The following is a 27880-nucleotide window of genomic DNA, read 5'->3' as shown; positions in this document are numbered from 1 at the left end:
ATTTTGAAAGCCATACACAAAAATACACAGTTCTTACAGAATGTAGCATCTAATCTTCTCTTCTATTTTCTTCAGCTTTATCTCCCTAATTTGTCATTATAGTGTCACATTATTTGCATTCATATCAACAGCAAGTTTACGTGGGTAAAACTTGTGTGGAGAAAAATAATGGGTAATCACAGAGTAAGTTACAGTTGTAGCGATGGCAATGACAGAGGTGTGCTCGTACTGGGGTTATTTTTGGTTACCCTGTAGGCTGTGACTGAGCCGCCAGCCTGATGTGCTCGTCTGTGAGGTAAGTGAGGTGAGGAAGGATGCTTTCGCTGCTGTGGGGACGAGCACAGACTTGTTTTCTTATGCTGCCCCTTTCAGCAGATGGATGTAATGTGCAAAAACAAACAAACAAACAAACACCACAACAACCCTCTTTCTCCTTCTCTGAGGCCCAGGGGCTCAGGCTGAGCTCCACAAAAGCCAGGCGAGCACAACCGGCTGCACCCAACACGGGGCAATGACGGGATGCGCTGTGAGGACGCCACAGCCATCTCAGCCGCCACAGCTCTCACAGGTACACGTTTGTATAAACATTTGGCATCACCCAGGAAAAGACAGAGACCAGCACAAATACTTGCACCCCACGGACACCTCAGCAGGCCCCCAGCCAGCCTGGGGCGTGCATGGGGCGCAGGGCTGTGGTCGTTTGTCCCAGCCAGCCCCCGGTGTGGGGGGCAGCGGGGCTGGGGGAGGGCAGGGCCCGGGCTGAGCCCCTCACACAGCGCCCGGGCCCGGCCGCCTCCCCCCGGGCGGGCCGGGGGCGTGCGGGGAGGCGGCCCCCGGGCGGCGGCGGAGGGAAGGAGGCAGGAAGGGAGGCAGGGAAGGGAGGGAAGGAGGCCGGCAGGCGACGGGCTCCGGCTCCGGAGGTTGGCGGCAGGATGGTGAGTGGGCTGCCAGGGGGCCGGGGCGAGCGGGGGGCGGCGGGTTTTGTACCCCCCAGCGCCCGGTTCGTCAGCCCTAACCCCAAAACGACAGCCAGGGCACAGCCGCCGGGAGCTGCCGGGGCTGCGGCACGGCCCCACAGAGCGCTGCGGGGCCCTGGGCTGCTGCACGGCACGGGACTGTGCTGGGAAAAAGGGGGGGTTAAGGGCATGAGCCCTGCCGGGAGGCACAAAGGCTGGCAGACGCTGTCAGTCCTGCGGGATAAAACCAGCAGTGGGGGCTTACGCGCAATGGGAGGGCGCGTTTGGGCTGCAGTTTGACAGTCGGTGTAATCTGTGCCATCTTCATGCGTTTGCCTGTGCAGTATGGATTTATCAACACGTGCCTGAAGTCCTTGGTGGTTGAGAAGTATGGTGAAGAAGTATGGGAAAAATTAAGGTAACGCGTTTGCAATAAATTTAATATATTTAAAGAAAATGTTCCTGAACTCAGCGGCAGAAGATTATAATTTCTTGGCGGCTGATGTTTATCTCAGTTAATTTTTAGAAGTACCTAGCAGGGCAAAAGCAAGAGTTTCTTACTTTGTAACAGGTCGTCAGCTGGTATTAATTTGTTATACCACATAATGAAGGATGATGCTTTGTCTTATGGACAATTGTGCAATAGAGTCACTGTCTCACTGAGACAATATCAAAAAGTAATTACCCTGAGAAGGTATCATTCTTGTTACTAAGTCAGTTTCATTCCAGTACCTTCAGAAAAGTAGGTAAATACATGATCTTTTCCATTTTTATCATTACTTTATGAGCTTTTAAGTATTTTCCAAGACCTAAAGAAATACAAATAATACTTAGATATATACATAAAATAGGCACTGAAGAAAGCGTAAAAAATCAGCAAGTTTTTGGTCAAATCTGTGGAGACCTAAAAGCTTGACAACGTGGCTGTATTGAACAGCAAGCCAGAAGACCAGAAGACAAGCTGCCAGTGTAATTGCTCTAGCACCTCCACATCATGATGCCCTAATCCTGGGAAGAATTTATCTTAATACCATAACATGAAATAGCAGAAATTTGTAAGTGGACATAATCATTCAGCCCTTTTAAAGCAACGCTTTTAAACTATTACTGAAAATAGTGTGTTCCAATATAATGCGTGAAGGAGTTTATGAAGTGGGTTAATAGCAAATAGCGTTAAATGAATGCTGGTTTAGTCACCCAAACGTGTCATATTTACAACACCACTGAGACAAGAACATTGTCTTTCCTGTTACAGACTCCAGGCCGGAGTTCAGGATACTTTCTTGACTTTTGAAGTTTACAAAGATGAGATCACAATGCAACTTGTTGACAAAGCCTGCAAAGTATTAGGTATGTGTCACCATACCTCAAAAATGAGCCCTCCTGATTCAAGCCTGAGACTGCACCCCACATTTTGGTCTCCTGTGCTCTTTGGAATGCATTCCCCACATTGCAAATGTTCTGCATTTCCTCTTAATCTGTCTGACAGCATTGCAAGAATTTCCAAGACTTTCGTAGTCATTAAGATACTTTTCTTTTGCCAGGTGTTCCTGCTGACATGGTTCTGAGAGAGTTTGGAGAATATTTCTTTGAATTCTGTAAACGATCAGGCTATGATCACATGCTGAGAACACTGGGTGGAAATCTATATGAGTTCATAGAGAACTTGGATGCATTACACAGCTACTTGTCCCTTTCTTACCAGGCAAGTTCAAGTAGTAATTACTGAGTGGGTATAGGTGGACACTGCCAGAGTTTGCAACACAAAGAAGAGCATCTCACTGGTATGAACAAGTAAGGGAGAAAGATGCTCTAACAGCCTCTCCTGTGTTCTGAAGCTGATTACTACAAAACGTTAGGACAATTTATTTTTTTTTCTGAGTAGTTCTCAACAATAGATCAATAGATATTATTTAGTACACAGACTGTAATAAATAGGAGATGACTCTTCAGAGTTGAGCATATTTCATTTTCTACATTTCAGCTTGTTCGTATTACTGCTTATTTTGTTAAGGCACATGATGCTTTTGTGCAAATGGAATTCACCATATTCCTTATCTGAGAAGGATACTGAAGGTTTTTTGTTTTGCTTTGTTTTTCCTCAGGAGATGAATGCACCGTCTTTTAGAGTAGAAAAGAATGAAGATGGGTCAATGCACTTACATTACTATTCAGATAGAAGAGGTCTATACCATATTGTGCCAGGTAATCAGATAGAATACAGATCGTCTGGTAAGCAATATAAATACAGGCTAATATATTTGCAGATATAATTTGCTCAGGTTTCAGAATATTTTTTTCAGATGAGGACTGGTCATGAAATTGAAGCCTGGTAAAGTTTAGTCATCAGACATCCTTTGTATTTCCCTGACTGCCTGATCACTCATAGCTCCCAGTGGCTTCACCAGGATTCATAACTTGCCAACCCAGCCTTAAGTGTCTGTTTGTGCTCTAGAATTTCTAGAGAATCCCTGTAGAATTCCTTTTGTGGAAGTAAAATTAAAAAGTTAATGGTATGTTTTGTTTATAGCTGTTGATTAATTCTCAGTAATTCATACTCCTTAAATTATAGTGACTAGAAATTATAGTTGTTTGAAGGACATACATACATATTCCTGCAGAACATGCAATTTTGCAAAACTACTGTTTGACAGTGCTCAAAACTGATCCTTATTTTAGCATTTATAGGAGTAAAGATCATTGACTTGGAGAATCTCCACAATTATGCAAAGGTTACACATCTACAAGTCTGTAAGAGATAATCATATTCATTTATTTCCTAGATGCTTCTGAATAATAAGTTTATCAAAATTTCCCCCTTTATCAAAACTCATATTTCTATTGGAACACAGGGCTACTTGGAATTTCAGACACAGCTTTTCATGTCATTGTCCAATATTTCACCAAATAGTTAATTAGAAATGAAAAGACTGATAATGCATCTTCATGAAATATGTTCTTTCAAAATAAAATATTCTGCAGTTACTGAAATAGATTGTTATAGCAGAATCTCTTTAGACTCTGTGTGGTTTTGAGGTTAATGGGAATTTATATTATGGCTATTTATGACTATTTGACCACCTTATTCAGACACCCTGCTGAGCTTTTTTTCTAGTGAAAATAAAGCATTTGTCATCAGACAAAGTAAACAAACAAACAAAAAACAACAGTAGCTTTTGAGAATATCTTGTTATACGCATATTCTTACCATGACAATGGTAGTAGGAATGAAATAGGTAACTGCAGGCCGCCTTCTTCTTCCAGACTCATTTGGAAAAGTAATTCCTGAAACACTGAAATTCCACTGTGAGCTCTCTAAAAGGGAAATTGAAAGGTTTTGTTCCTGGTAATATTTTGCTTTTTGTTTCACCTTCAGGAATCATTGGTGCAGCAGCCCTGGATTTTTTTAACATTGAGATTTCAATGGAAATAGTCAATCAAACAGAAGAAGAAGAAAGAACTGGGAAAAAAGAGCATATTGTTTTCCTTGTCACTCAAAACCCTGTACTTCCATACAAAGAAAGAAAGAAATATTCTTCCTCACCTCCATATCTTGCTGACTCTGAAAAACAAAGTGAGACCCAACTGAATAATGAGGTATTTTAATATTCTTTATCATTATATCATTAAAATATTATTAAAATTAAACACCCTTGAAAAATCCCTTTGGGTTTATTTCAACAGGACCCTGAAAAAGCCAAGAATACAATTAGAGACAGAGGAAACTTGGTTTGTCCTGTCAAGAAAAGTCACTGGAAAACAATAAGAGGAATAATCACGTTAGGAAGAGGTGAGAGATCATTCAGAGGGAGCTTGTCATCATTTATGAGTCTCTTTAATAAGAAAAACAGTAACCCTTGCTGTCTTCACCCATTCATCCATTTCAAAGTTACCATTTGTATTTCCTCTGCATCTTTTCAAAATGTTTCTGGTTACACTTCTTTCAGTTAGACTTTGGTAATCAAAAAAAAAAATAAAAAAAATTGCACATAATAATCATGCTTAATAATGACAGATACTGAAATGGAATACGACCTGTCGCTTTTGTCTCATAAACAAGGTATTCTTTGGCAAAATATTTTCCAGTAAAATAGCATTGTGTGGTACATCTGATACTTCCCTTTCATGTCACATTCTCTAAACTGATGATTTTAAAGAATGCTTTTTTAACTTGGTAATTGCTATTTCTTTACAATTGTAGTAAATTCTGAAAGCCAAATTACACCTTCTACTACACAAAAATCTACCGGTAGTAGGCTAATAATCTCTGTTTGTACCTGCTGGGAAACCAGAAGGTGTTACCAGTATTGTTGTGGTTAGGATCTTTTGATTCCTCAAGAGGAATTATAATCCAGTTTAGTATGACACTGCTGTGTAGATTCTAGGAAGGTGTGAAAAAGTGAAACTGATATCATCTGCTATAATGCCAAATGTATTGCAAGAGCATATATATTGATAAGTTAATAGATATTCAAAAGCAAATTTTAGAGTAGCACTGTTATTTAGAAAACAAACGACAATTTAGAAAAAATAGAAATTATCAAGAGCCTGACTTTGAAAGATGACAGAAGCATGCTGAATTCCACTGAAGCAGTAAGAGGTCTTAAAGTTGTGTCGTAAATTCATAATCTTTGCACCAGTATCCTGAGTGACTTCAGCATGTGTTATCAAACAATTTACTGCAGTAACTGTAATAGCAACCTTCTGTTAAAAAGAGGTCACTTGAAACAATCAACCAGTTGGTTATTGTGAGCTACCGAAGAATGCTTGCGTATACTATGAAGTCAAGGAATTAAGGTGCTCCAGTCAAATGAAAACTTTTGACTATTTTACCCATTTTATTCTGAATATGCATCATAAAAATAACTGCTCTAGCAAGCACAACCTTCCATGTAAATACTGTGACTGTTCTGAAAAATATTCAGGGTAAGTAAAATAAAAAACAAACAGTAATTTGCTCTTTGTGCTGTGGACTAACGTTCTTTGTACGAGAGATTAAAATCCAGAGCCTGCTGAGCTTTTTCTTCATAAGTATTCATAAGTGGCTGGCAAAGTCTATTAAGTCCACTTCTGTGTACGCTTTTATGGGATGTGTTTGTGTTATATTGCTGTGACATCTGTAGATTCACAGAGCAGCAATATCTGCAGTCACTCATCTACTCCTACTGTTTCCACGTAATTTCATGCATGTAGTGCTCTGCGCTTTTTATGTGGTTAAGTTTTAAATGTGGCCAACTCAGATTAGTTGCTAATCAGCTGTGTATTAAACTGCACAGCATTTAGCACAGATGTATGTATATTTCCAGATCCACACGCAGTTAACTTTGTCTTAACTCATTATGATACAGAGTCCTATCTTACTGAATGCTAGAAAGTAATGCTGAATGGTTTTGTGAGGTGTAACCTGATTAAAAACAATACAATTATCTTGCTACAGGTAAACTCCTGAGAGGATTTGACCCTGTTTATCCCAAGAGTCTCTGGATTGACACAAAAACATTTTGCAATGGGCTTCCTTTTCATATGGTTTTTGACAAAGAGGTAGGACAACCATATAGGAAGGGCATTTAATTTGCCAAAAGCATATAGTTGTTTTCTTCTGTTGTGACTGTCCTACAGTTCATCTCTGTGTTTGCTCTTTATGCAGTGCACATTAATTTTTAGCGTTTACAGAATTACTTTTTATAGAGATAAGAAATAAAAGTCACTCATAGTAATCATTTCAAATAGGATTCTCCTTTGAATTTATTGAGATTCCCAGATATGAAACAGTTGCAAATATGCTACCAAGGTATATTGCAGCAGTCTACCAAACACAGAACTGAATTTTCTGAAGTTTCTGGTATCTTTCCTGTCCTTAGATATGTGAGAGACATGACCCATCCTTTAAACAGGCTTTGTACTTACAGCTAGTCACACTTCTCTCAGTTAACAATCTAACCAAAAGCTTGTATAAGGCTTTGATTGCATCTGAGGTTCTACGTGCTTTCTAAAACTCCACATTCGGAAAACCCAGACACCTACTAAATCAAGCAGCACGCAGTCTCATCTAGTAGGAACTGAGCCCACAAATGTCTTTATTTTCCAGTTCAGCTCTCCTCTCCTATACACACACATTCTCTACAGCAGTGGAATTGCGTTTCTCTTTGCAGGGACTGCTCTGTGGCTAGTTTCCAAATAGCCCGGGTCCCCAACAAGCTACACTCCCTCTTGCTCCCAATATTACGCAGAATATATTAGCTTAACAGAGGAGCAAAGAAAGGAGAAATTTAGAGTGGGACCGCAGAAGATAGCTGAATACAGCCACTCAGGAACATGTTCTGGCATCATGCTGATCGAAGGCACGTCACTGTCTATGTTAGCCAAAGGTTAGCCTTTTAAGACGGCCAGTCAGCATAATTTGATAAAAATCCTGGTGTAGAAAAAAGGCAAGTCCTGTAGCCATTATTGGTAGCTGGGTCAGAGCTTCAATGACCCTGATGACATGCAATGATGGCAGGGTGGGCATTTCTTTAGGGGTTAAGCTATCATCTATGGTCATCAGGCTAAACGAGAATGACTGAAGCCTTACGTAGTGATGGTTAAAAGAAGAAATAAGAAGGTAACTATCCCTTAGAAAACTAAAAGTTGCCGAGATATTTTGTACCACAGTTATTTTCTTTTTAGGATGCAAGATGCGTGCTGGTATCTACTTCTCTCTTGCAGCTACATACAAGGCTGAGATGTTTTATCTTCATATATACATGTATGTTACATCATGTCTATATCTGTATATACAATACATATAAAAGTATACCTCTTTACATTTAAAAAAGTATTAGAGACAGTATTAGATTGTCTCTTGAACATTCTCATACAAAGCTAGATGTTCGTAACAGCCATGGGAAATTAGGGCTTCCTGCAGCTGCCACGTCGCTGGAGAAGCAGGGCCAGGGAGCTGTGGCGGTTCTCTTACATTTTTTTGTATGATCTGACACTTGCCAAATGAGGAAGAGAGCCCTGAATCACAATACAAATTCCCCATACTTTTCTGCAAATTTACTATAACGTTGATGCTCCTTAGGGAGCAGTGAGAGGATGGAAAAGGGTGAAAGATCCTCCTAAGTCTGAAACACTTTTTTCTCCAGAACGCTAGCAAGTATACTGAAAATTACTCCATGCATTATCGCCCTACAGCATATTGCCATGAAACAATGCACTTGCTTCTCCTTCCCTCAGTGGTATGCTTAAATGTGCTGGAATCAACACGATTACATTAGGCCTACACAAATACAAGCAATAATAAGAGCAGATAGCGGGGGGAGGGGGGTCGTTTTTAACAACTGGTACTGAAGAGCGTTTGGATAATAACGCCTTTCTGTGGGCTGCCTTGCTGTGAACAAAACTCATTCAGAGCTTTGCAGTAATATGCTAATAAGATAGAAAATTTGCTCAGAAATAATCTATGTAGTATGGCAAGGCTGAGTACGTATACTTGTATAAACCGTGATCAGCTGTAGCTTAGCCTGAAGCCAAACAGGATATGGATTATAACCTGTTGTCCATATTTTCTTTTTAAGCTCAGAGTGAAGCAAGCTGGGGTGAGCATTCAAAAGATTGTACCTGGCCTTCAGACCATGGGCATCTGCTTGGATCAGTATTTCAGTATCGTTCACCCAGAAGTACCCTTCACCATCTCTAGCATTCAGAAATTTATCAACAGCCAATTTGTTTTCCAGACTAGGAGAGAGATGATGCCAGAGTCATGGAAACAACGGCCAATGCTAGAGCTTAGAGGTACTCCACTGTTTTCAGTAGCATAAATGTTCATATTAAATGACGAATATTGCTGGAGTTGAACTAATGCCTTTCTATGGACTTCCAGCTTCACATATAAATAGTCTTGTTGTGCAGTGAGGAGAGGATTAGATGACTCTGTTTACAGAAATAGTACTTCAAGATGCTTGTAGACAAATTCTGCTATTACTTCACCAGAATTTGAAGGCTTTCAGTTAGAAATAATGGTAGTGTTCCCATTTGAAAGGCTTGGAAAGTCTGTGTTTTGTTGCAAAACATGTATCTTTGCAGGTTTCCTGGGCAACAGGGACAAGGCCAAGGTAGGATTAGATCATTTTCTGAACTACCTCTAGTCGTGGCCATTCTCAGAATCAAAGAACTGACTCACCTCCAGCTGAGTTTGGGAGAGTGTTGTCCTTCTAGCAGTTATCAAAGTAGTTTTAAGCCCTCCATGAGGACCAGGGCCTGTGGCCATGAAGCATCTTCCACTTGTTTTAGGAAGGTCTCGCCTACTTTTTCTTCCCAAGCAGGGTGTCTGTCATCACAGCGTCACCCACATTGGTCTGTCCTCTGATTCCGACCTATGCACTGGCTCATCACCCAACCATAGGCAAAACCCTTACTTTTTCACATGAAAGGCACCTCTCCCACCTAGCCTGCCCGTCCATCCTAAAGAGTCTGTGTTCATCCTTTGCAGTTCTCCAGATCTGTCCGACCAAGTCTCTGATCCCAAAGACATGGTAACCCTGTAACTGCACTCAGACTTCGAGTTCCTCCCGTTTTACAGGCACTTCCGAGACACCCAATCGTGGTGCTTTCCCATAATAGCTATGAGAGTTTTCCCTGCGATGCTGCCCTAAGTATTCTTCTTTGCAGAGGTCAGAAGTGGTAATTTAAGCATTTATTCTGGGGCAACCTCAGCAGAATGGTTGTATTGTCATTCTCGGTTTTAGTTGGGATTCACAGCCAGTTTTTCTGTGAATCTCCCCAGTGCTCAACTAAGGCCTTCAGTTTCTCTGGGGACCTGTGGAAGACGAAGGGGACACAATGCCAGCCCTCAGAGCCAGCTTCTGGTATCGCTGCCACCAGGCCCAGCATGGCAATGCAGTGAGCTGTGTAAAGCTAACTGTCTAGGTCTCACCTCCCTGTAGCTCTGCAAATCACCATATCCACCTGAAATGGAATCACTTTGCATTGCTAAGAATTTTCTGTGATAAAGAAATTACTTCTTTGTACTTGGAACAACATTTTAAACCCAGCCAGCTAGCACAGGCAATACCAGTTCACAGATCTTGGATTACATGTTTGGCACATAAAGAGAATAATTAAAACACTGGGCGAGCATTCCAGCAATACACCACAAAACACAGCGCTCCTGCCAGCACACAGTTCCAGATCTGTCAGGCAAAGGGGAGGGAAGGGGCAGGGGAAGAAGGAAGTGCTTAAAGATAAATTTCTGATAAAATTTCTACAGCTGGAGGAAGAGATGTCTTCCCTTGTGACTCCATGCATTTTGAGTCCTAAAATGTGAATACATTATTCAGTTCTTAATTTATACCTCTGAGAGGAGTTATTTCATACTGGCTGGGTTTCAAATATGGATAAAAATAAATTAACTGTACTTTTATTTTATTACTTTTTTTTTTTGTAGTGACATTTACAGATTGATTTGTCTTTTTTTTCCCCTCTCCTGTGTTATGTAAGAGTTTACCAGTTGAAATTGTTGTAGCAACAAAGAGATTTTATTTGCTCTATTTTTATTGAGAGGAATGAGTATGGAATGATTCAGCTTCATGTAATTAACTGTAACGACACTTGCTTTAAGTATTCGATGACCTCGATTTTGCTCCTTTGTACTATATAATGACCTAATTTTCCCTTCTCTCCTTTCACCTTTACGTGATGAGTGTCAAATCTGGTATGCCTGAGATTCAGAAAACATTAAGAGTTCAGGGGGACCTTGAAAAAAGTGCTGTTAACCAAACAAGGGACTTTAGCCACAGGTAAAAATTCTACTTCATTTTATCCAGTCAGGTTTAAAATAAGCAAACACAAGACAACAACAAAAACCCAAACCTGTAACCAAATCTCAACAAAGGAAACAAAAACCCAATCCTCCTCTAAAACTTCCTTCTACCCGTCAGGCATTTTTGTACCTACTTATTTATGTGAGCATAGTGACTGAAAGCTCCAGCTTCCAATAGGAAAACTTAATTGACTTTACTGGGGCCACATTTTACCCACTCTGAAGTTTAATTTTAAATGTTTCACTTAATCATTTTGAGTCTCTGTTTCCCTGTGTACAATGCTGACTCATTGGCTTCAGGAGCGATTCAAGGAGGAGAAGCAGAGAAAGGGAAAAATGTTGTGAAACCTGTGGTTCCTATCAAAGAGGAAGAACCTGAAACTTGGTCAGGTTCTGCCTCCTGGTTGTAGTGAGTGGCTGCTTTCTGGGTCCTGAACTCTTTCTGTTTACCTAGTGCACCTCATCAAAACAAACCCACCTCTAATTCCAGGAAACATTAATAGCTGTAATGACCCAGACCCTACAAAAAGCCTTAGAAATCATCCCCTAATAACAACATCAGTAATACTGAACATCACATGAAAGTCCAGGTTGATGAACACTCTTACCAACACTTGTTTTAAACAGGCCAGATGATCTGGATGGAGTCCCTGCAGTGCATGCTCTATCTCTGCTCACCTTTGCTTCGCACTTTGCACGAGCTAGAGGAACGACAGATGCATATTGCAGACATTGCTCCTCACGACGTGACCAGGGATTTGATTCTTCTCAATCAGCAGCGACTGGCAGAGATGGAGCTCTCTAACCAGCTGGAGAGGAAGAAGGAAGAACTGCGAATACTGTCAAAGCACCTGGAAGAAGAGAAGAAAAAGACTGAGGCTCTGCTCTATGCCATGCTCCCTCAGCACGTGGCCAACCAGCTGAAAGAAGGGAAGCGAGTTGAGGCAGGTGAATGAACAGTATTCATTCATGATGCGTGACTCATGCGCCAGGCATGGTGGTGATAGAAATTGGGCACTGTCACAGCCCTGTTGTCATTGTTGTGGAGTAGATTCTCTACTTAGTGAAACTCGTGGGTAGTAGGTAGGAGGACCACAGCCCCTTAATCTTGATGATAACAGAGATTTGGAAGCTGTTTGCCAGAACTGTTCCCTAGGAGATGAAAGGTGTTAGCAGCTGCCCATTCAGGTAGCAGAATTTGGAGTTTCAACAGGAAACTGAGCTTTTGTTGTTGACAGGGGTGTACAGGGAAATGAGAGCTCAAAAATGAAAGCAATAAAGAAATTGATGTTTCCTGGAAAATTTTCCTAGTTCCTCTAGTGTATCTATAAACCTAGAGTCATCATTATTCAAATTTTTCTTCAGGATAGCAAGTGAGAACATGCTCAAATTTCCTTTAGTAAGCACACATGAAGTTGGGGTAAAGTGCTAAGTATGTCCTGAATGTAGGTGGACAGGAACATATTCAGATGTACGAATTGTTCTAGATGCACTATGGTTCTTATATTTGAAATATTCCTATATCAACATCTTTCACATCAGGACACATATACTACAACTGAATAGTCTTACTCCTTAAAATAATGACTAGAAAGAAGTCATTGCAAACAAGTCTCGAACAGATGTTGTGATTGTCCAGCCATTACCAATACTTACGACTGTTTTTTCTGCTCACAGGAGAGTTCAAGGAGTGCACCATACTGTTCAGTGATGTTGTGACCTTTACCAACATTTGTGCCCAATGTGAGCCTATTCAGATAGTTCTCATGTTAAATACAATGTACCTGCAATTTGACAGACTGACCACAGTGCATGATGTGTACAAGGTATGTGTTGATTGGCAAAGACTGTAGAAATAGCTTGGGAACAGGTTGTTGTGCTTGCTGATTTTTTTTTTTTTAAATGCACTTAGGTCTTCTTCAACCCACCATGATTTTTGACAAACCATGAAGTTCTGCAGCATGTTTATAGTGGCCATGCAGAGAAACTAAAAAAAAAACAAAACAAAACACAAAACCAAACAAACAAACAAAAAAAAACATACAGAGGTGTGATTAAATATATTTAAAAGGTTTGTTAGAAGTTATACAGGAGTATAACTTCTATCATGGGCTAAAGTCGCTTTTCACAACACTTACACCAGGACTGCTGTTTTTGATACATCTCTTTCTTTTCTCTGTCAAATGTCCACCCAACATGACAGGATATTCCAGTTTATGGACCAATTTGAATAATATTCCTAGTCCCTTTACTCCAACCTGTTGTAAAACAGGTCAGTATACATGTATTATTGTTTTTAGTGGGAGATAACCTCACAAACAACACCCAGGTAACAGCTAGGCTTTGATTTTTGCTCATGGAGATCTTAGGCAATGGTGTATACCTCTTTTTGACCCCAAAGAGCATCAACTAGATCTAGACTGCAACGCATGTATTGTCTCCAAACCGTGCTGGAAGGATCAGAGCCCTGGCAGACATATAACAGAGCATTGTTAACAACTCCAGAGCTACCTAGATTTGAGCAGCCGAAGAGCTGATCCTAATTTTCCGTCTGTCCCTAGCACGTTAAATATTTAGGAAGGCAGAAATAGTAAAGGGTGAAATCCAAATCTCATTTGTTCCTTACTCAGGCAAGACATGCAGTTCATCCTGCAATAATTTGTACTGGGAAATCAGAAGAATTTCTGCCTTGGCAAGGAAACTCTTTTCAATAATTGAAGCAACCAGGATATGGCCCACAGATTTTAGGATGGATTAGCATCATATTCCAAATCATACATCTTGAGTAAATTATCTGTCACTATAATAATCTCCTTTTGATGCCTGTATATAACTCCCATTAATATTGAAGGAGGTAACTAGGTACAGAGAGGGAGGACAAGATAACTATTTCAGGCATTTGAGAAAGAAATGAAATACTGAAATCAATCAAAGAAACTTGGCCCAAACTTATAAATGTCTGAATTTATGAATATTTATGAATAAATCTTGTTAAATTAAATCTCCTGCCACAGCCTAAAAATAATTAAGGTATCTATTTGCATTAGTAGCTTTTTACAGTTTTTAATTTGTTAGAGAAGATTACTGGTATTACTGCGGGTCCTCAGTAGACGATTTGTACGGGAACACCTTTTTCAGGACTAATATACTGAACTGTTTTAAGTCATTATGTCAATGAACAAGCCCAATGACGAAATTATGTTCCTGCTCTCCTATTGGTGCTCATTATTAAGAAATCCAATTGATCTAATTTAAGCTAATTTCTTACTTGCTGATGGTGAATGCAACAGTGAAGTCTCATAAGAGCAGTTTAGGAAATTTCCTGGCTGTGTAACAGTCTTTTACAATGGATTTTAACCATTGGAGAATTCTTCCAAAGGGCCTGCTCTGTTCCCAGAAAAATCTCTGGTATGGGGACATGCACTGAGGTGTTTCTCAGGTGCCATAACAGGAATTTCAAGGAAACTGGGTGCCTGTAGTAGGACTAGCACTTCAGAATTTGTCTCACAGGCTGCAGCATGTTGTGGGAAAACATTTGATTGTAAGGAGGGATATTCACAAACGGCTTGATTCACACTGCATTCTCTGACAACCTGCCATTGGAAATTGTAGGTGTCTTAATTTCATTTGAACCACTTCATAATAATCACCAGTGAATAGACTCACTTGATTTATTGTGACTTTAAAAAAAAAAAGAAATACATCATTAAAACCAATTGTGAATTAGAGCTAATTAATGGCATTCAGCTGTCAGTTAATCTCCTGGCTCAGGAGACTGTGCTTGGGAATAGTTCTTTGTGTGTAGGCCTGCCCTGGTTCAGTGGAAGGCAAGGCAGTTTGACACTTGCACAGCATCTCTTACTCCTTAGGGTCTCTCACACTGATATCTTAAATGGGTCAAGTAAGCAGGGACAAAACACACTGAAATTTTTAGTCTGGAGTCAAGGAATGGATCTTTGAGAAGGAAGAGGGATTTGGTGCAGGTAAGGAGAGTCCCAAATAACAAAGCAAGTTACCTGAACAAGATATGTGTGGTATACTCAGATACTTGTCCTTCTCGATTAAAGGTGGAGACAATTGGAGATGCCTACATGGTCGTAGGTGGGGTTCCTGTGCCTGTATCCACTCACGCTGAGCGGGTTGCTAACTTTGCCTTGGGGATGGTAATAGCAGCTAAAGGAGTAGAGAACCCAGTTTCTGGAAATCCAATCCAAGTAAGTTGTTAACAAAAAGATGCAAACGTGTTTGATTCTTGAGTTGGGCTTCTGGTTAAAGCATTACAGTGGGACATAAAAGATTTTCTTTTAACTTTACTGTGACTTTGGGCAAGGCCCACATGGGCGTATTTTTCACCAAAAGCCTCTCCCTGTGGATATTCGGTATTTTACTGGTGTCCAGTGTTGTGTTAAGATGAACTTTTAGGTGTCTGGAGAGCATTAAGAAAGATGCTAAATGTTAAATGACATTTTTTGGGGGTGTTTTATGTCTTTGTAAAGATTAGAGTTGGGATCCATACAGGTCCTGTCTTGGCTGGAGTTGTTGGAGAAAAGATGCCTCGTTACTGCTTATTTGGAGATACTGTGAATATAGCTTCCCGGATGGAGAGTCACGGTGTCCCAAGTAAAATTCATCTAAGCTCCAGTACCTATCAGTGAGTAGCTATGATGAAAACTTTTCCTCTTAAAAGCTGTGCTAAAAACACTGCCTTGAACAGCTGCAGCTTTCAGATGTAGATGATGCTGTCCTTTATCACTTATTTATGCAGCTTTTAAAGAAAAATCACTGCTTGCAAAGAACTTTGTTCTGATTATTTCAAGTATCCATATATATGGAGACAGAAGTTTGAAAGTCTTGATTCTAGAGAGTAAAAGAAGATGGAAAAAAAAAGTGGTAGCTTATTTGTAAGTGCCAATAATATGATGTCAATAATAGAAAGACAGATCATTTAATTTTACATCCTGCCAAACAAAACTTTAAAATTTCTCTTATTGAATATAACAATTTGTGGCAATGCAGTTCTATTTGCACCTACTAAGGATAAACTGTATAAACCACTGTCCTATTCATGCAGGGAGGAATTTAGATTCCCAAAGCTTTTGTCGGTAAAAATTGAATATAACATTTTCAATAATTTTGTGTACGCATAACGTGCATGCAAGAGGTAGAAGTGAAGATAAGCTACAGAGGAGTAGAAAAATTGGGAATAGAATTAGGGAAAGCCAGAGCTCAACTGGCATTGCAATGAGCAAAGCTGGCTCAAAGGCAGTAAGAGGAGCTCCTGGTGCTACATTACCAGAAGAATATAACTGAAGATGTGAACCTGCTGTGGCAGGTGATTTGGTGACAGTGCCCCAAATCAAATCTGAGTTACCCTAGGCCTCTTTTGCCTAAGTCTTCACTAATGAGGTCTTTAAGGCCCCTGCACCCAGGGTTGGGGTTCAAGGAGTAGGTGAAGTACTGGTGTTGGAAGAGGATCAGATCAAGAGTTTTTTGAGAAGTCTTAGTCCACAGAGGTCTATGGGGGCAGATTATGATGCATCCAAGGGTAAAGAGAAAGCTGGGCGATGCATTAGCATCCTGCTGACTGTCATCTTTGAAAGGCTGTGAAGATCAACACCCTAGCAACCAAAGAAAGCCAGATATTACACCCATCTCCAAGAACAACAAAGAGGTCACTCTGGGGAACTGTAGGTTAGACAGCCTCATGTCAGCCACAGTGCAAAGCAGGTCCTCTTGGAAGACATTTTTGGATGAAGAAGGTGATTGGGAGTAGCCAGTATGGATTTACTGAGGGTAAATCACACTTGACAGACCTGATTGCCTTCTCTCATTGAATGATGAGACATAGTTCTGCCTAACTGATACTGGCTGCCTCAGTTCTTAATTTCCATCTACTGGTCAGAAAGAGCCTTCCACCATCCCAAAATATTTGTCTACGTGATCCACTAGTTTTTATAAGACTGTGTGTATAAAGCTATAAAAGCAAATCAGGCTTGAATAAACAGTTGGAACAAATTATCTCATGGTTCATGGTCAATATCACATTTTCTTCCTTTTTTTTTTTTTTTTTTTCCCAAATGGTTATGCTTTGATTGCTTAGATTATAATAGCTCTTCTGAAACATCAATGCCATTTTTTGCTAGTCCTGAATTTTCATGTGTCATTTTGCTTCTGATATTTTAGATGCCTAAAATACAAGAATTTTGAGATGACTGAAAGAGGAGAAATAGAAGTGAAAGGCAAAGGGAAAATGCACACATATTTCCTCGTTAGAAATAAAGCTGCAACTGAGAATGAGATTATGGGGAGGCCAGTAAAAGACACAGATTCTGGCCATGAATCTGTTCAGTCCTTTCAAGAAGGCAGGACTGAAACAACACCAAGTTCTCATCAGACAGGTAGAGTCAACTTGATGTCTCTCTCTCTCCTTAAAGAAACAAATGTAAATACAACTCACTTAAATATCCCTTTCTGTTCTTTTTTCAGTTAATCAAGTTCAGCAAGAGAGGGACCAGACCACAGCCATTGCAATGAAGTATATTGACAGTCCCACAGATGTACAAAACAGTCTCAAAAGAAGAAATCAAGCAAAAAATGCAGATTTAACAGGTAGCTATTTAGTTACGATTCAGAAAAGGCAACAGTTACAAAGTAACTGAGGCTTAATCTTGCAGCTTCATCATATTCTTCTTCTGAATAATTATGGTTTTACTCAAGCCAGAAGTTCATGGCAGTAGAATCATAGAATGGCTCGGGTTGGAAGGGACCTTAAAGACCATCCAACTCCAACCCCCAGTATATCCATGTTGGTTAAACTAACCATTCTGCACGTAACTTAGGGCCAAATAAATTCACCCTCAGAACAAACGGAGGTGTTACTCGTGTGCTAGGGAGAAAGAAGCTGACATAGCTGTCAGACTTCAGTGTCTTTCTGATAATGCAAACAGAACTGATAACTGTTAGAAAACTTTTCACATGGGTAGACCCATCTGTTCATATATGCATCTTTTCCTAGAATAGCTGCCTTTTTTTTTTAATGAAGTTATAGGGAAACCCTTATCAATTCAAGCCCGAAAGAGGGAGAGACCTCACTAGCTATGCAGTGTATCACTTCTCAAGCCAGTCTCCTGTGGGGTTTGGAATGATTTATTGCCATGCCCATGTTCTACAATCAAAGTTCATTCTCATCTGAAGTAGCTGATACTGAGAAAGAGATGATGGATTTAATGCCATAGCAGGCTAATCTAAAGCAGCAAGTTTTGTAGTTCTGTTTGCATCATTTGTGGGTTTTGTACAGACTAAAAATGTTGCCACTGATTACTGGAAAATATTTTACTCCCCTCCCACCTGCTTAGAGATGGTAGTTAATCTAATATGTGATGTGCAGACAAACAGAAACCTCTGTGGTCATTAAAATCTCACACTGAAGGGGTGTTTCTTTACAGGCAAAACTTATGATTCAAAAAGCTATGGGAGTCTCCATGGCAACCAGCATTCAGATGATGCTCCTTGTCATCCAAACAGGGAAAGAGCCAAACCAGCTACCGAAGAGGCACAGATTAGAAATGTTCGCTCCAATTTTTGCAATCTACTCTAAGTTTCTTACTTTATACATGAAACAGCATTTTTCTTATGATTTACTGCATTTTCCTGTTGTGGGACTGATTTTGTATATCAAGTACCTCATGATTTTGTTTAAAAAAAAAAAAAAGATTTCATCACAGTTGTCAGCAAAAAGAATGAAGGATATATATTTTTTTAATCAAGCTACACATGCCATATAATATTCTCAGTGGAGAATGAAACCACCACAAGAGACTTTGAAGATGTATTTTTCAGCTTCTGCTGTGTCTTTGAGTATCCCTATGTAAAAACCACTGTTTGGTATCTCATGCAGCAATCGAGAAAGCGGTGACTCATACAACTAGAAATATTCCTACTCAAGTGAGCACTTGCAAAAAAAGCAACATTCCCTGAAGTGACCATCTGTCTAGACTTCAGCACAACCAATATCTGCCCTGTGTAAGGTCAGCCGAATTTGATCTACTATGACGACAATTTAATCTCTTAACAGGTCTTTTGTTGGGTTGAGGCATAGTGCAGTAAATGTGCAGAATAGATTTCTGTTATCTAATACAACCTGTATTTTTCCATCCCGAAGAGACAATATTGTCTACTTTATAGCACATAACAGTAAAAAAAAAAGCACAAAATAATCTGCAGTCTTTAAACCAGCTGTCCACGCTGTACTTAGAAAATCTGAGAAGGAAATGCACGTAGTGGAATTACGTAGCATCAAATTCATCACAATGCTGAAGGCTTGCTCATGGCCCGCTACCTGAGACCTTCAGATGAATTTCAAGTTTATTTCCTGTGGTCTCACTCCAGATAAACAAAAACAAAGTTTGAGAACTACAGAGGGAGTGTGTCAAGGCTGAAATTAATGCTGCTAACATCTCTGAAAATAACTGTTAAAAGATCAACATCCTTTACCTGGTGTCAGAGGCTCCCTCGCTGAATCACTTCCACGCTGATATATTCTTAGAGCATACCTAATCAGAACTGGTAGAGAAAAATTGAAGTTCAGCTATCAAGGGTGTAACATGCAGGAGCAAAAATACAGTAGATAAGAAGATTGTGGAAATCCGGCACATCATAAATTGTCCTCTCCTTCCTTTAAGTGGAACATGGAGTAGATGAATGTGCTGAGTTCTGGGTGACTTTGATATGCAATGCACCCTGCAGATTGATTTATTATCTTTGGGTGTAGATTCATTGTCTTAAGTACGTAAACATGAGACCCATATGAACTTTGAGCAAGAACCCACTGGAGAAGATGATAATGTTACTCCTCTGTTACAGCCTGGAGCATCACATTTCCACCCCCACGTCAGTGGCAAGAGTGAAGCCCTTTAAACACCAGGCGGAGAGGTAAGACTGATGAAAGGAATTGCCTCCTCTCTACAGTATTAACAAGATGAAATTTCACCTAGCTAGATTTTCTTTTTAAACCCACGAGACAGGAGCTGTTTTGGCTGGATGCTCTGTGGTTCTGTCTATGCTAGCGAGCAACGCAGACCAATTGAGGCGGATGTGTAGAGTGAAGCTGTCAGTGCTGACATCCACACATCAGGCATTTCAGAGGGCTTGCTCATGTGGTCCCACACACTGGATACCTTTCAGCTTTTGGAGCACCTTAGAAGTGCATCTTCTGGCTTCATTCATGCAGAAGAGATCAGTTCATGCACTTTGAGACCACTCTACAATTTGAAACAAAGTACAGTAAGTATGACTAGGGACGTCTCCTGACACTGACTAAAATGGTGCAAATACAGATGCACCCTTTAACATTAGCACTTTCAACAACAAAACAGGACAGCGCCATTCTGGAAGAGTGCAATTTTATGACTGGCAGCATTTATTTATTTATGTATTTATTTAGAAGGATTTTGCTATCTAGATATTGCTCATTATTTTGGGGAGGGTCGTATCAGCTGTAGGGTGAAGATGCGTCTGAGCATTATTATTGTTAAATTGTTTTTTACCAATGGTGTGCTTGTGTGCTACCCTCAGACACACATCTAAATTTCACCTTAGTAACACCCCCTGACATGGAGCACCTTCCAGTGCTCACAGTTTTGCACTTCTGTGTTGTGACCATAGTTTTAAAAAGTCTTTTCTAAAGAAAGGTAATACCCAACTTCTCTCTCACTCACGGTGAATCTGCCATAACAGTTAAATCAGTGCTGTCCCACTGATTTAACTTGAGAATTTACTCTGACAAGATGTTTTTGCCTCCAACCTAGAGACGCGTTTTACTACTCTTGAGCAGTCATGCTGATGAAATGGAGAACATGTCATTTAACAAATGGCAGTGGTGGACTCCGTGTTTATGTGGACTTGCTATGGGTGTATAAAGCCACTTAGCCCCAAGCACAAGTGTCACACAGGAGGGAACATCTCTGAGAGGCCAGTGCTAATGCAGGAGGGAACCTCTTGCAAAAAGGCCAGGGCCCCTCTGAACTGCAATGAATTCTTTCTGGGAGGAAGAAAGGAAAGGACCATGGCTTAATTGCTGCCTGCATCTCTCTGCCCAAATCTAGCTTTGCTTATACCTCCCCTTTTCGCACTGACCAATCTGTGAATATTTAATAGTGGAATGTGTTAATTGACAGTAAGTGTGCCATGGTAAGATACTTTATGCTGTACTTCAATAAAATTGATGTGCTCAGTGGTGTCTCGGTGGCCTCTGCTACATCTGGTCTTCTGCTGCTCTGCTGGAGATGTGGAGCTGGGTCAAATCTGAACATCTGCTTTTAAAAATTAATGTGCCTGTACATCATCCTGTGTTTCTAGATCAGTAGGTACTGCTAAAGACTGCAATAATGCAAAAATACTATTCAAAAATATTTTTTTTCCATTAATATACTGACTGCCATTTTTCAATGACTACTTTGATTCATTTCCCTCTTTTTCCTTCCACCTTTTCTTTGTTTTTTCTTACCAATATACAAAAAATTGTTAAGATCATTACACCTCTAATAAATGTAAAGTGAGTTTAATTTCTTGGCCATGCACAGTTATGCATTTTTGTGGCATCAGAATCAGCACACTACAGTTAACATTGTCATAAGCTAGAACGTGTTAATACAGTTTTCATTGCAGTGACTTACCTACATTGAATTGACACAAAAAGGTGAGAGAACAGAATTTCCCGCTGCCACTTCATGGATGCTGAGGCTTAGAGAATTTAAAAGCTGAGATTCTTGAAAGCTGTCTAGAATATATGGATTGCCAAATCCCATTAGATCTGGTTTTAAAGAATGAAGTTTCAAAAGCACTTGGGTGCCTTGAAAGGTTAGGGGCCAGATTTTCAGAGATATTTGTTGTTATTTTGGTGAATGAAATCAACTGGATTTAGGTACTTAACACGTGTCTGGTTTCTGACAATAAAGCTTTCATTAAAACATTTTAAAAAGCATTTCCCTGTCAGTGCTTTCAGAAAATAGCAAACTTTCCAGACTGTACCCTCATTTGCTGGGCGGTGTTGATTAAACACTTACAACATCAAAATGCAACTCTGTACGGACCCATGCTGGAAATAAAACTCACAAATAAAATAGCAGTGAAACCGAAATGAATATTTCATTGGTGAGAATATTTTAAAATGTACTTCAGTATACAAAACGTCATGAATTTCAAAATCCAAAAGGAGCTTGTTTTTACAGAAGCATACAACATCACTGAAAGTCAAGATGGAATTTTTCTCTACCAGCTCACTGCTTTCACTTTTGAAGGCTCAAGAATTTAAGAGTAGACCATGAGATGACAACGTTCCTAAATGTTACCAATATCTACTGTTCATGCATCCTCTGTGTGACATTCACTCATCCATGCTGCCTGTACATACAGAAATAGCAAGGTAAGTATAGTGGTTTTGATCCATAAATACCTGTAGTCAAATTAACGTGGGACATTATCTTTACTCATAAGATGCTCAAACCTACGTTAGCAAGCACTCCTCATTTTTTACAAGCTGTCCATAGTCTTTTCTTACATCTATTTTGCACCAGTTCGATGAATGTCTGCTACTGATTCTTGATCTGAGATGTGTTCAGAAGCCAATCCTGAAAAATTCTGATATTCAGAATCCTTCCTACACTTTGGCTTGGTATATGGCCATCTCTGACTGGATGGACACACCAGGTCAGAAACAGATTTGCAGTCATATTTTCATATTGATTAGTATGTATGCTCCCCTGCCCTCCCCTAGAGGTGAACCTGCAGCGGGCATTAGCAGTCATTGTCCATCTTTGCAGAAATTCAGGGTAATGTTAACTGATTCCGTAACATCCCCTTAACTTTGCTATATTGGTGTTGTGAAGCTTTAAAGTTTTGAGTGCAGAAGAGACCTCCCATGTTCTTAGCAGCTCTTATTTTGTCATTTGCAACAAAGACCTTTCTGGCAAGAGGATCGGTGAACTCAAGAGGTGACTTGGTTTCCGTTTTTGTGACAAACACAGCAAAAACAGCATTAACATCCTGTTTAAAGCAGTCCTGAGGTGAGAGAGCCTTGAGAGATGCTGAGCAGAAGCTGCTTTGTGGAGGATCCTTTGCTATCACGTGGCTTCACTGCAGGGTACAGGCTTTCAGCTGATTTTGTCATGGCCTCCATTTCCTTGCTAAACAACAGGCCAGTGACCCGAAACACAGTCTAGGTGATTCTCTGAAGGCAACCTGCCAAAGCGTTTTGCAAAAAAGGAACCTGACACATAGCTATCGTTTAAGGCCAATTTATCTCAAGAATCAATGGGCCTTTAAAAATTCACCAGCTCACGTATCCTTTTCAGTGACGGTAGTTAACTCGTGTGTGTCCTGATTTTGTGGGCTTTTCAGAGAACCTTGATTTTCAGCACATGCTGACACATCCATCGGTAAAAGGAAACTAACAGCCTTTACTTTACCCCTGGAGGAAAATGAGAGAGGATTATGAGGATTAGAAATATATAAAACATGCAAAGAAACTCAAAAAAAGAATCAAACAAAAACAACAACAAAAAACAGCTAACAAAAAAAACCAAACCAAACCAAAACAAAAAACACACCAGCAAGCAGAAGGTAAATGCTGTCAGCACTTGCACGATGCATGGAGGCAGAATTTCCTGCCCTGCTCAGACAGCTCACACAGGCTTCCCAGGGGGCCAGGCACAGTGCTGTCTGTCTGTCTGTCTGCTGGAAGCATCTGCCTTTTTCCACTGAGCCCAAGGGCTGTCTGTCAGCACTTGGCTCCCATGCACAAAGCCCAGTGCGTGCAGATCCCTCAGATGCCCTCGTGTCTGCTGGGTGTGCCTTGTCCAGGGGCCCTGCCAGTGTTTTTCTACATGCACAGGTAGCCAGCTCCTCAAAGTGTGTGTGAGACGGGGTGTTTTGAAGTGGTGAGTGTGTGCATGCGTGTGTGTGTGTGGTAAATTACACGGATGGTGAAAGCTGAGGCAGAAACATGCTCCTTTGTGTGTGCCGAAACTGGCTGTTTGGCAGGTAAACAGAGCGGGTTTTGCAGAGATTCTGTTTGTTTGTTTTTGCTCAGTCTCCTCTGCAATCAGCAGCAGCTCCTTCTGCCCCTCAAGGAACACGTGAAAGGAAAACATGAAACTGTGAAAGCACTCTGTGATAGTTACCGGGGGCGTCCCTGGCCTCAGCGATTTCCTCAGCCCTTCTCACCTGCCAATTAGACCTGGAAAGTGAAACCCACAAGCAAAGACAGTCCTACCCAGCTCATCGGAATGAGGTGCCAGTCATGCCCAAGCAGTGTGTTAGTTGGCCAGGAGCTTTACGTCTGGTCGAGCCAGGGATCTGCACTGTGGCATTGCTGGAAAACATTGTCCTCTCCTCTGCTCTGGATCACACACACAACTCCAGCAGGCTACGTAACAAAACCATTTCCTTGTACGCGAGCTTGATCTTCCAGCCTGCGCATCAGCCATTCCCTGTTTGTCTCACCAAACAAAATCCACACACTGTGGTCTAGACAAATGCCAGCAGCGCAGGTGTGCCAGCCAAACGTGCCAGCACAGCCAGCAGCGTGCCGCTGGTGCCCTCTGCAGAGGCTCCCTTGGGACCAGAGCTGCTCAGGGACTGGGGACGCAGCTTGGTGAGGGCTGTACCAAGGCTTTGTGCATTTTGTGATTCTACTAAGATAGCCCTGAAAGCCATTTCAGCATCTCTTATCCAGCCTGGTGTATTACAATATTCAGTCTTTTTTTCATTTTCAACAAATCGTGGGTATAAACAATGCTTTAGCATGTATGAATGAAAATGTAGACCCACAGATTAGTGGTGATTTGGTGGCAGTGCTGGTATTTTATTGCTGGGCTGCAGCTGCACTCTAGATAAATACAAGGTTATAATCCTGAACAGTCACTTTTAAAGGTAACAGTATTCAGCCTCTCATGTACAATTATAGTTTTAGAGCAAAATGCAAGTACAATAAACAAAGAATAAAACACCTGTCACAGAACAGCATGCCGGCAAGCAAAAATGCCATCACTGTAAAAAATTATGCTTAATTAGCTTGCTGAATTCATTGCTACAAATTAACCTGCTAGTTAAAGGCTTACTAGGATTTCTGCCTGTGTTAGCCATTTCTATGTAAATGGCAACAACCGCTATTATGGGCAGAAAATATATTAAACTTTTTCTTCATATGAAAATAACCGAGCTTCGAGCTTCAGGACATCAGCCATTTTTTTAATAGGGTTAGGTAAAAAGCTCTGTCCATAATTATGTCTTCTGTTAAAGCAGCCAACAGCGGGTGGACAGGAGCCCCTGTGCCAGACTCACTGCTGGCAAGGCAGCTGTAATGAGAACGATAAAACAATCTGCAACACTTCCCTGCCCATTAGGTAGGCAGTGCTTTTCATCTACGGGCCCCAAAGCATCAGTTAGAAGACACCTACGCTGCTAGCTCAGAAACAAAACCTCTCTTTCCCTTAGGAGACAGCAGTGGCGTTTGCCTGTGCCGGTCATCCCCCTGCACGCCGACCGCGTGTTTCCCAACACAAGCGCCTTCCAAGTGAGGTGCCTTCAGGGCACAACTCTGAAGTGTTTATGTGCTCTGGGAGCCTGCAGTTTGGCAGAACTCAGTGAAGTGTATGCTGAAACCCAGAGCTACGGGGTCAGGGCGCTTTTGAAAATGATACGAGTTCCCTGCCAGGGTCTAAATTTAGGTGTTTAAATGCTGTAAAGTATCTGACCCTCAAACGTCCTTACAAGAAAACACAGGTGTAGGTGGGCAAACCGATGGATTTCTCCTGTTTAAATGCATGCTCTGAGGCCATTTGGACTCTTTCTGTTATGAGCACAGCATGATCAGCACTAACAGGAACTATCTGAAGGGATTCACACTGTGTGCAACAGCACCGGGAGGGCGCTGGTGCTGTCACGTATCACAATCGCATCATTAGCGTTTCTACCTTTGATTGTTGCTGTGCACTGGAGAGCTTTTCATCAGCGAGCAGGGATGCTCAGGACTTGTCCGGGAGCCATTTCACTTAATTTAGAGCCCTGAGAATATTCTTCTCAAGGCTGAAAGCATTAATTTGTAATACTTCAGTTACAGGGGCAAAACGATACGGTAAATCTACATTCACGAATCTCATTAATCACACTTTCAGAAGCATAGCTCAGAGTGCCTCAGTATCTTCATGCTTTTTGTTCAAAGTTTTAAAATCCCTTTGAAGCGTTGCTTGCCAGAGCTACGCATCAATCTGCAAAACTGCCTGGCTGCCATGGGGAGATCTCAATCCCTTTCACTCTCCCCTCATCTGCTCCTTTTATTTATTTATTTATTTATTTATTTATTTATTTATTTATTTATTATTATTTTTTTTTAAATAGAAAATTTAAACCATGACCACTGACAATTCCACAGATGCTGCAGGGAGGAGCAGGACGTCCCGCTCTAAACAGACCTCCCATCAGCTCAGTGCCCGGAGACATGTGAGCAATCAGAGATGCTGCTGCTGATGAACCGAATCCCAGAGCGACACTCGTGCGTGTTACGAGGTGGAACCAGCCAGCTGTGAAGGCAACCCCCCTACCTGCACCTGCGGACGTGCTCCTGGAACAGCTTCATTTTGCTGGGACTGCTGCTGGAGAAGCAGTCAGCTGGGCTCTTCCCTGCCCTGGGAGGCCTCGTGCCAGGAGGAGCGGGCGCAGCCGCAGCGGTGGAGTAGCGCCGCACGGTCATGGTGGTGGCTGAGGAGCAGAGAGAAGAGAGGAGCCGGGAGCAAACCCAGCCAGCTGCCGGGACAGCCGGGCCTCGAGGACATCGCCGGCCAGCACGCAGGCTGCAAGGGCAGCCGCAGCTCGCACCGCACGCTGCGCTAGCACAAGCACACTGCCAGGGGACTTCACAGCGTGCCGGCGAACTCGACTCGACAGACACAAGGGGAGGAGGTGGCCACTGGCCTCCAGCACGTACACCGACCGGCCTGACTCTGCTAATAGCCGTACCCAATTCCGGGCAGGTATTGCTCCCCAAACAACATTTTTGATCTTCCTGCTCCATGAAATCCTTCAATAGTGCCAACTAAACTACAGATGAGGAAATATTCTATTTTTCCCCCCGAATTAGGAAGAGGCAGCATTCCTATTTACTGCCCCCTCTCCCTCAGCCAAAACTAACCACAAAAAGAAACTGCACCTCTGGTATAATGTGTGCAACCCACCAGTACTTGCTACTGTTTGAAGACTTCTCTCAGCCTTTTCTTAGGCAAGATTACCACATAATGACAGCTGTTGGTCCTTTAGGTCTGAAGAGACAGACAGGGGACCCAAACCCGCATCAGGGTACTCTGTGCCCACAAACACCCGTGGCAGTGAGTCAAGTTCTGCTTCAGCAAAGACACGCGGAGCTCCCTGAGGTGAACGCCTCACTCGGGGAGCTGCCAAGCACTGCGCTAAGCCCAGTGCGGGCACCCCGTGAGATCACGGAGTGAGAAAACGGGCTAAGGGGCTGCGGGTGTGGGCACTGAGGGAGGCCAGAGCACGTTGTGAAGGCAGCCATACAGCAGCTGGCTCGCCCCCTTCTCCCACAGATCAGTAAGAACCAGAGCAGAGGCCCCGCTCGGGCGGCACGCAGCGGTGTCACCGTCACCGTACCTGCCTGCTCTGACGCTGCCGCCGCAGGGCCGGGTGCGGGGTCCGGCCGTGCCGTGGGGCCGGTGGGGCTCCCAGCTCTCGCCGCTGTGGCACTCGGCCCGCAGGCCCGCAGCTCGCCCCTCAGGGCCCGGTTCTCCCGCTCCAGCTCGTCGATCTGGGAGCGCATCTCGCGGATGAGCTGGAGGAGGTGCGTGTTGCCCTCCATGGCCCCGCTCATGGCAGCCAGCCTCCTGGCCCCCCTCATGGGTGGCTCCTCCGCCAGCAGTGAGCTCGCCCTGCTCTTAAAGCAGAGCCCGGGCCCTCTTTCACCACCACTGGAGCCGGTGGAAGTCGTCAGGTTGCTAAGAGAGGGCCCATGATTTATTCATGCCCTGTGTCATTTTTCAGAGCGGCTCACACAAATCTCTGACAGCGCTGCTGGATTATCAGAACACCCTTCCCTGTCCCTTCCCTCGCTGCG

General features: G+C 42.0%; 2 protein-coding genes across 2 annotated transcripts; one reads left to right on the top strand and one right to left on the bottom strand.

Moving 5' to 3' along the window:
* Positions 1-511: 511 nt before the first annotated feature.
* Positions 512-18355, top strand: LOC311212608 (guanylate cyclase soluble subunit beta-2-like; the record flags this gene model as incomplete). Its single annotated transcript, XM_084292104.1, has 16 exons — positions 512-568; positions 1301-1374; positions 2212-2306; positions 2501-2661; positions 3062-3161; positions 4333-4553; positions 4641-4746; positions 6394-6497; positions 8516-8732; positions 11386-11706; positions 12436-12584; positions 14826-14972; positions 15255-15409; positions 16942-17156; positions 17245-17367; positions 18204-18355. 16 exons carry the CDS (start codon positions 512-514, stop codon positions 18353-18355), a joined length of 2397 nt encoding a protein of 798 aa, XP_084148230.1.
* A 4736-nt stretch (positions 18356-23091) lies between these two features.
* On the bottom strand, positions 23092-27625 carry CCDC195 (coiled-coil domain containing 195; the record flags this gene model as incomplete). The annotated part of the gene is made up of 3 exons (XM_084292103.1): positions 23092-23224; positions 26358-26514; positions 27421-27625. 3 exons carry the CDS (start codon positions 27623-27625, stop codon positions 23092-23094), a joined length of 495 nt encoding a protein of 164 aa, XP_084148229.1.
* Positions 27626-27880: the final 255 nt, after the last annotated feature.

This window comes from Netta rufina (genome assembly GCF_964035555.1).
Source record: "Netta rufina genome assembly, chromosome: 9".
NCBI classification, from domain to species: Eukaryota; Metazoa; Chordata; class Aves; order Anseriformes; family Anatidae; genus Netta; species Netta rufina.
The sequence above is the reverse complement of the archived record's forward strand: the minus strand, read 5'-3'. Positions and strand labels throughout refer to the sequence as shown.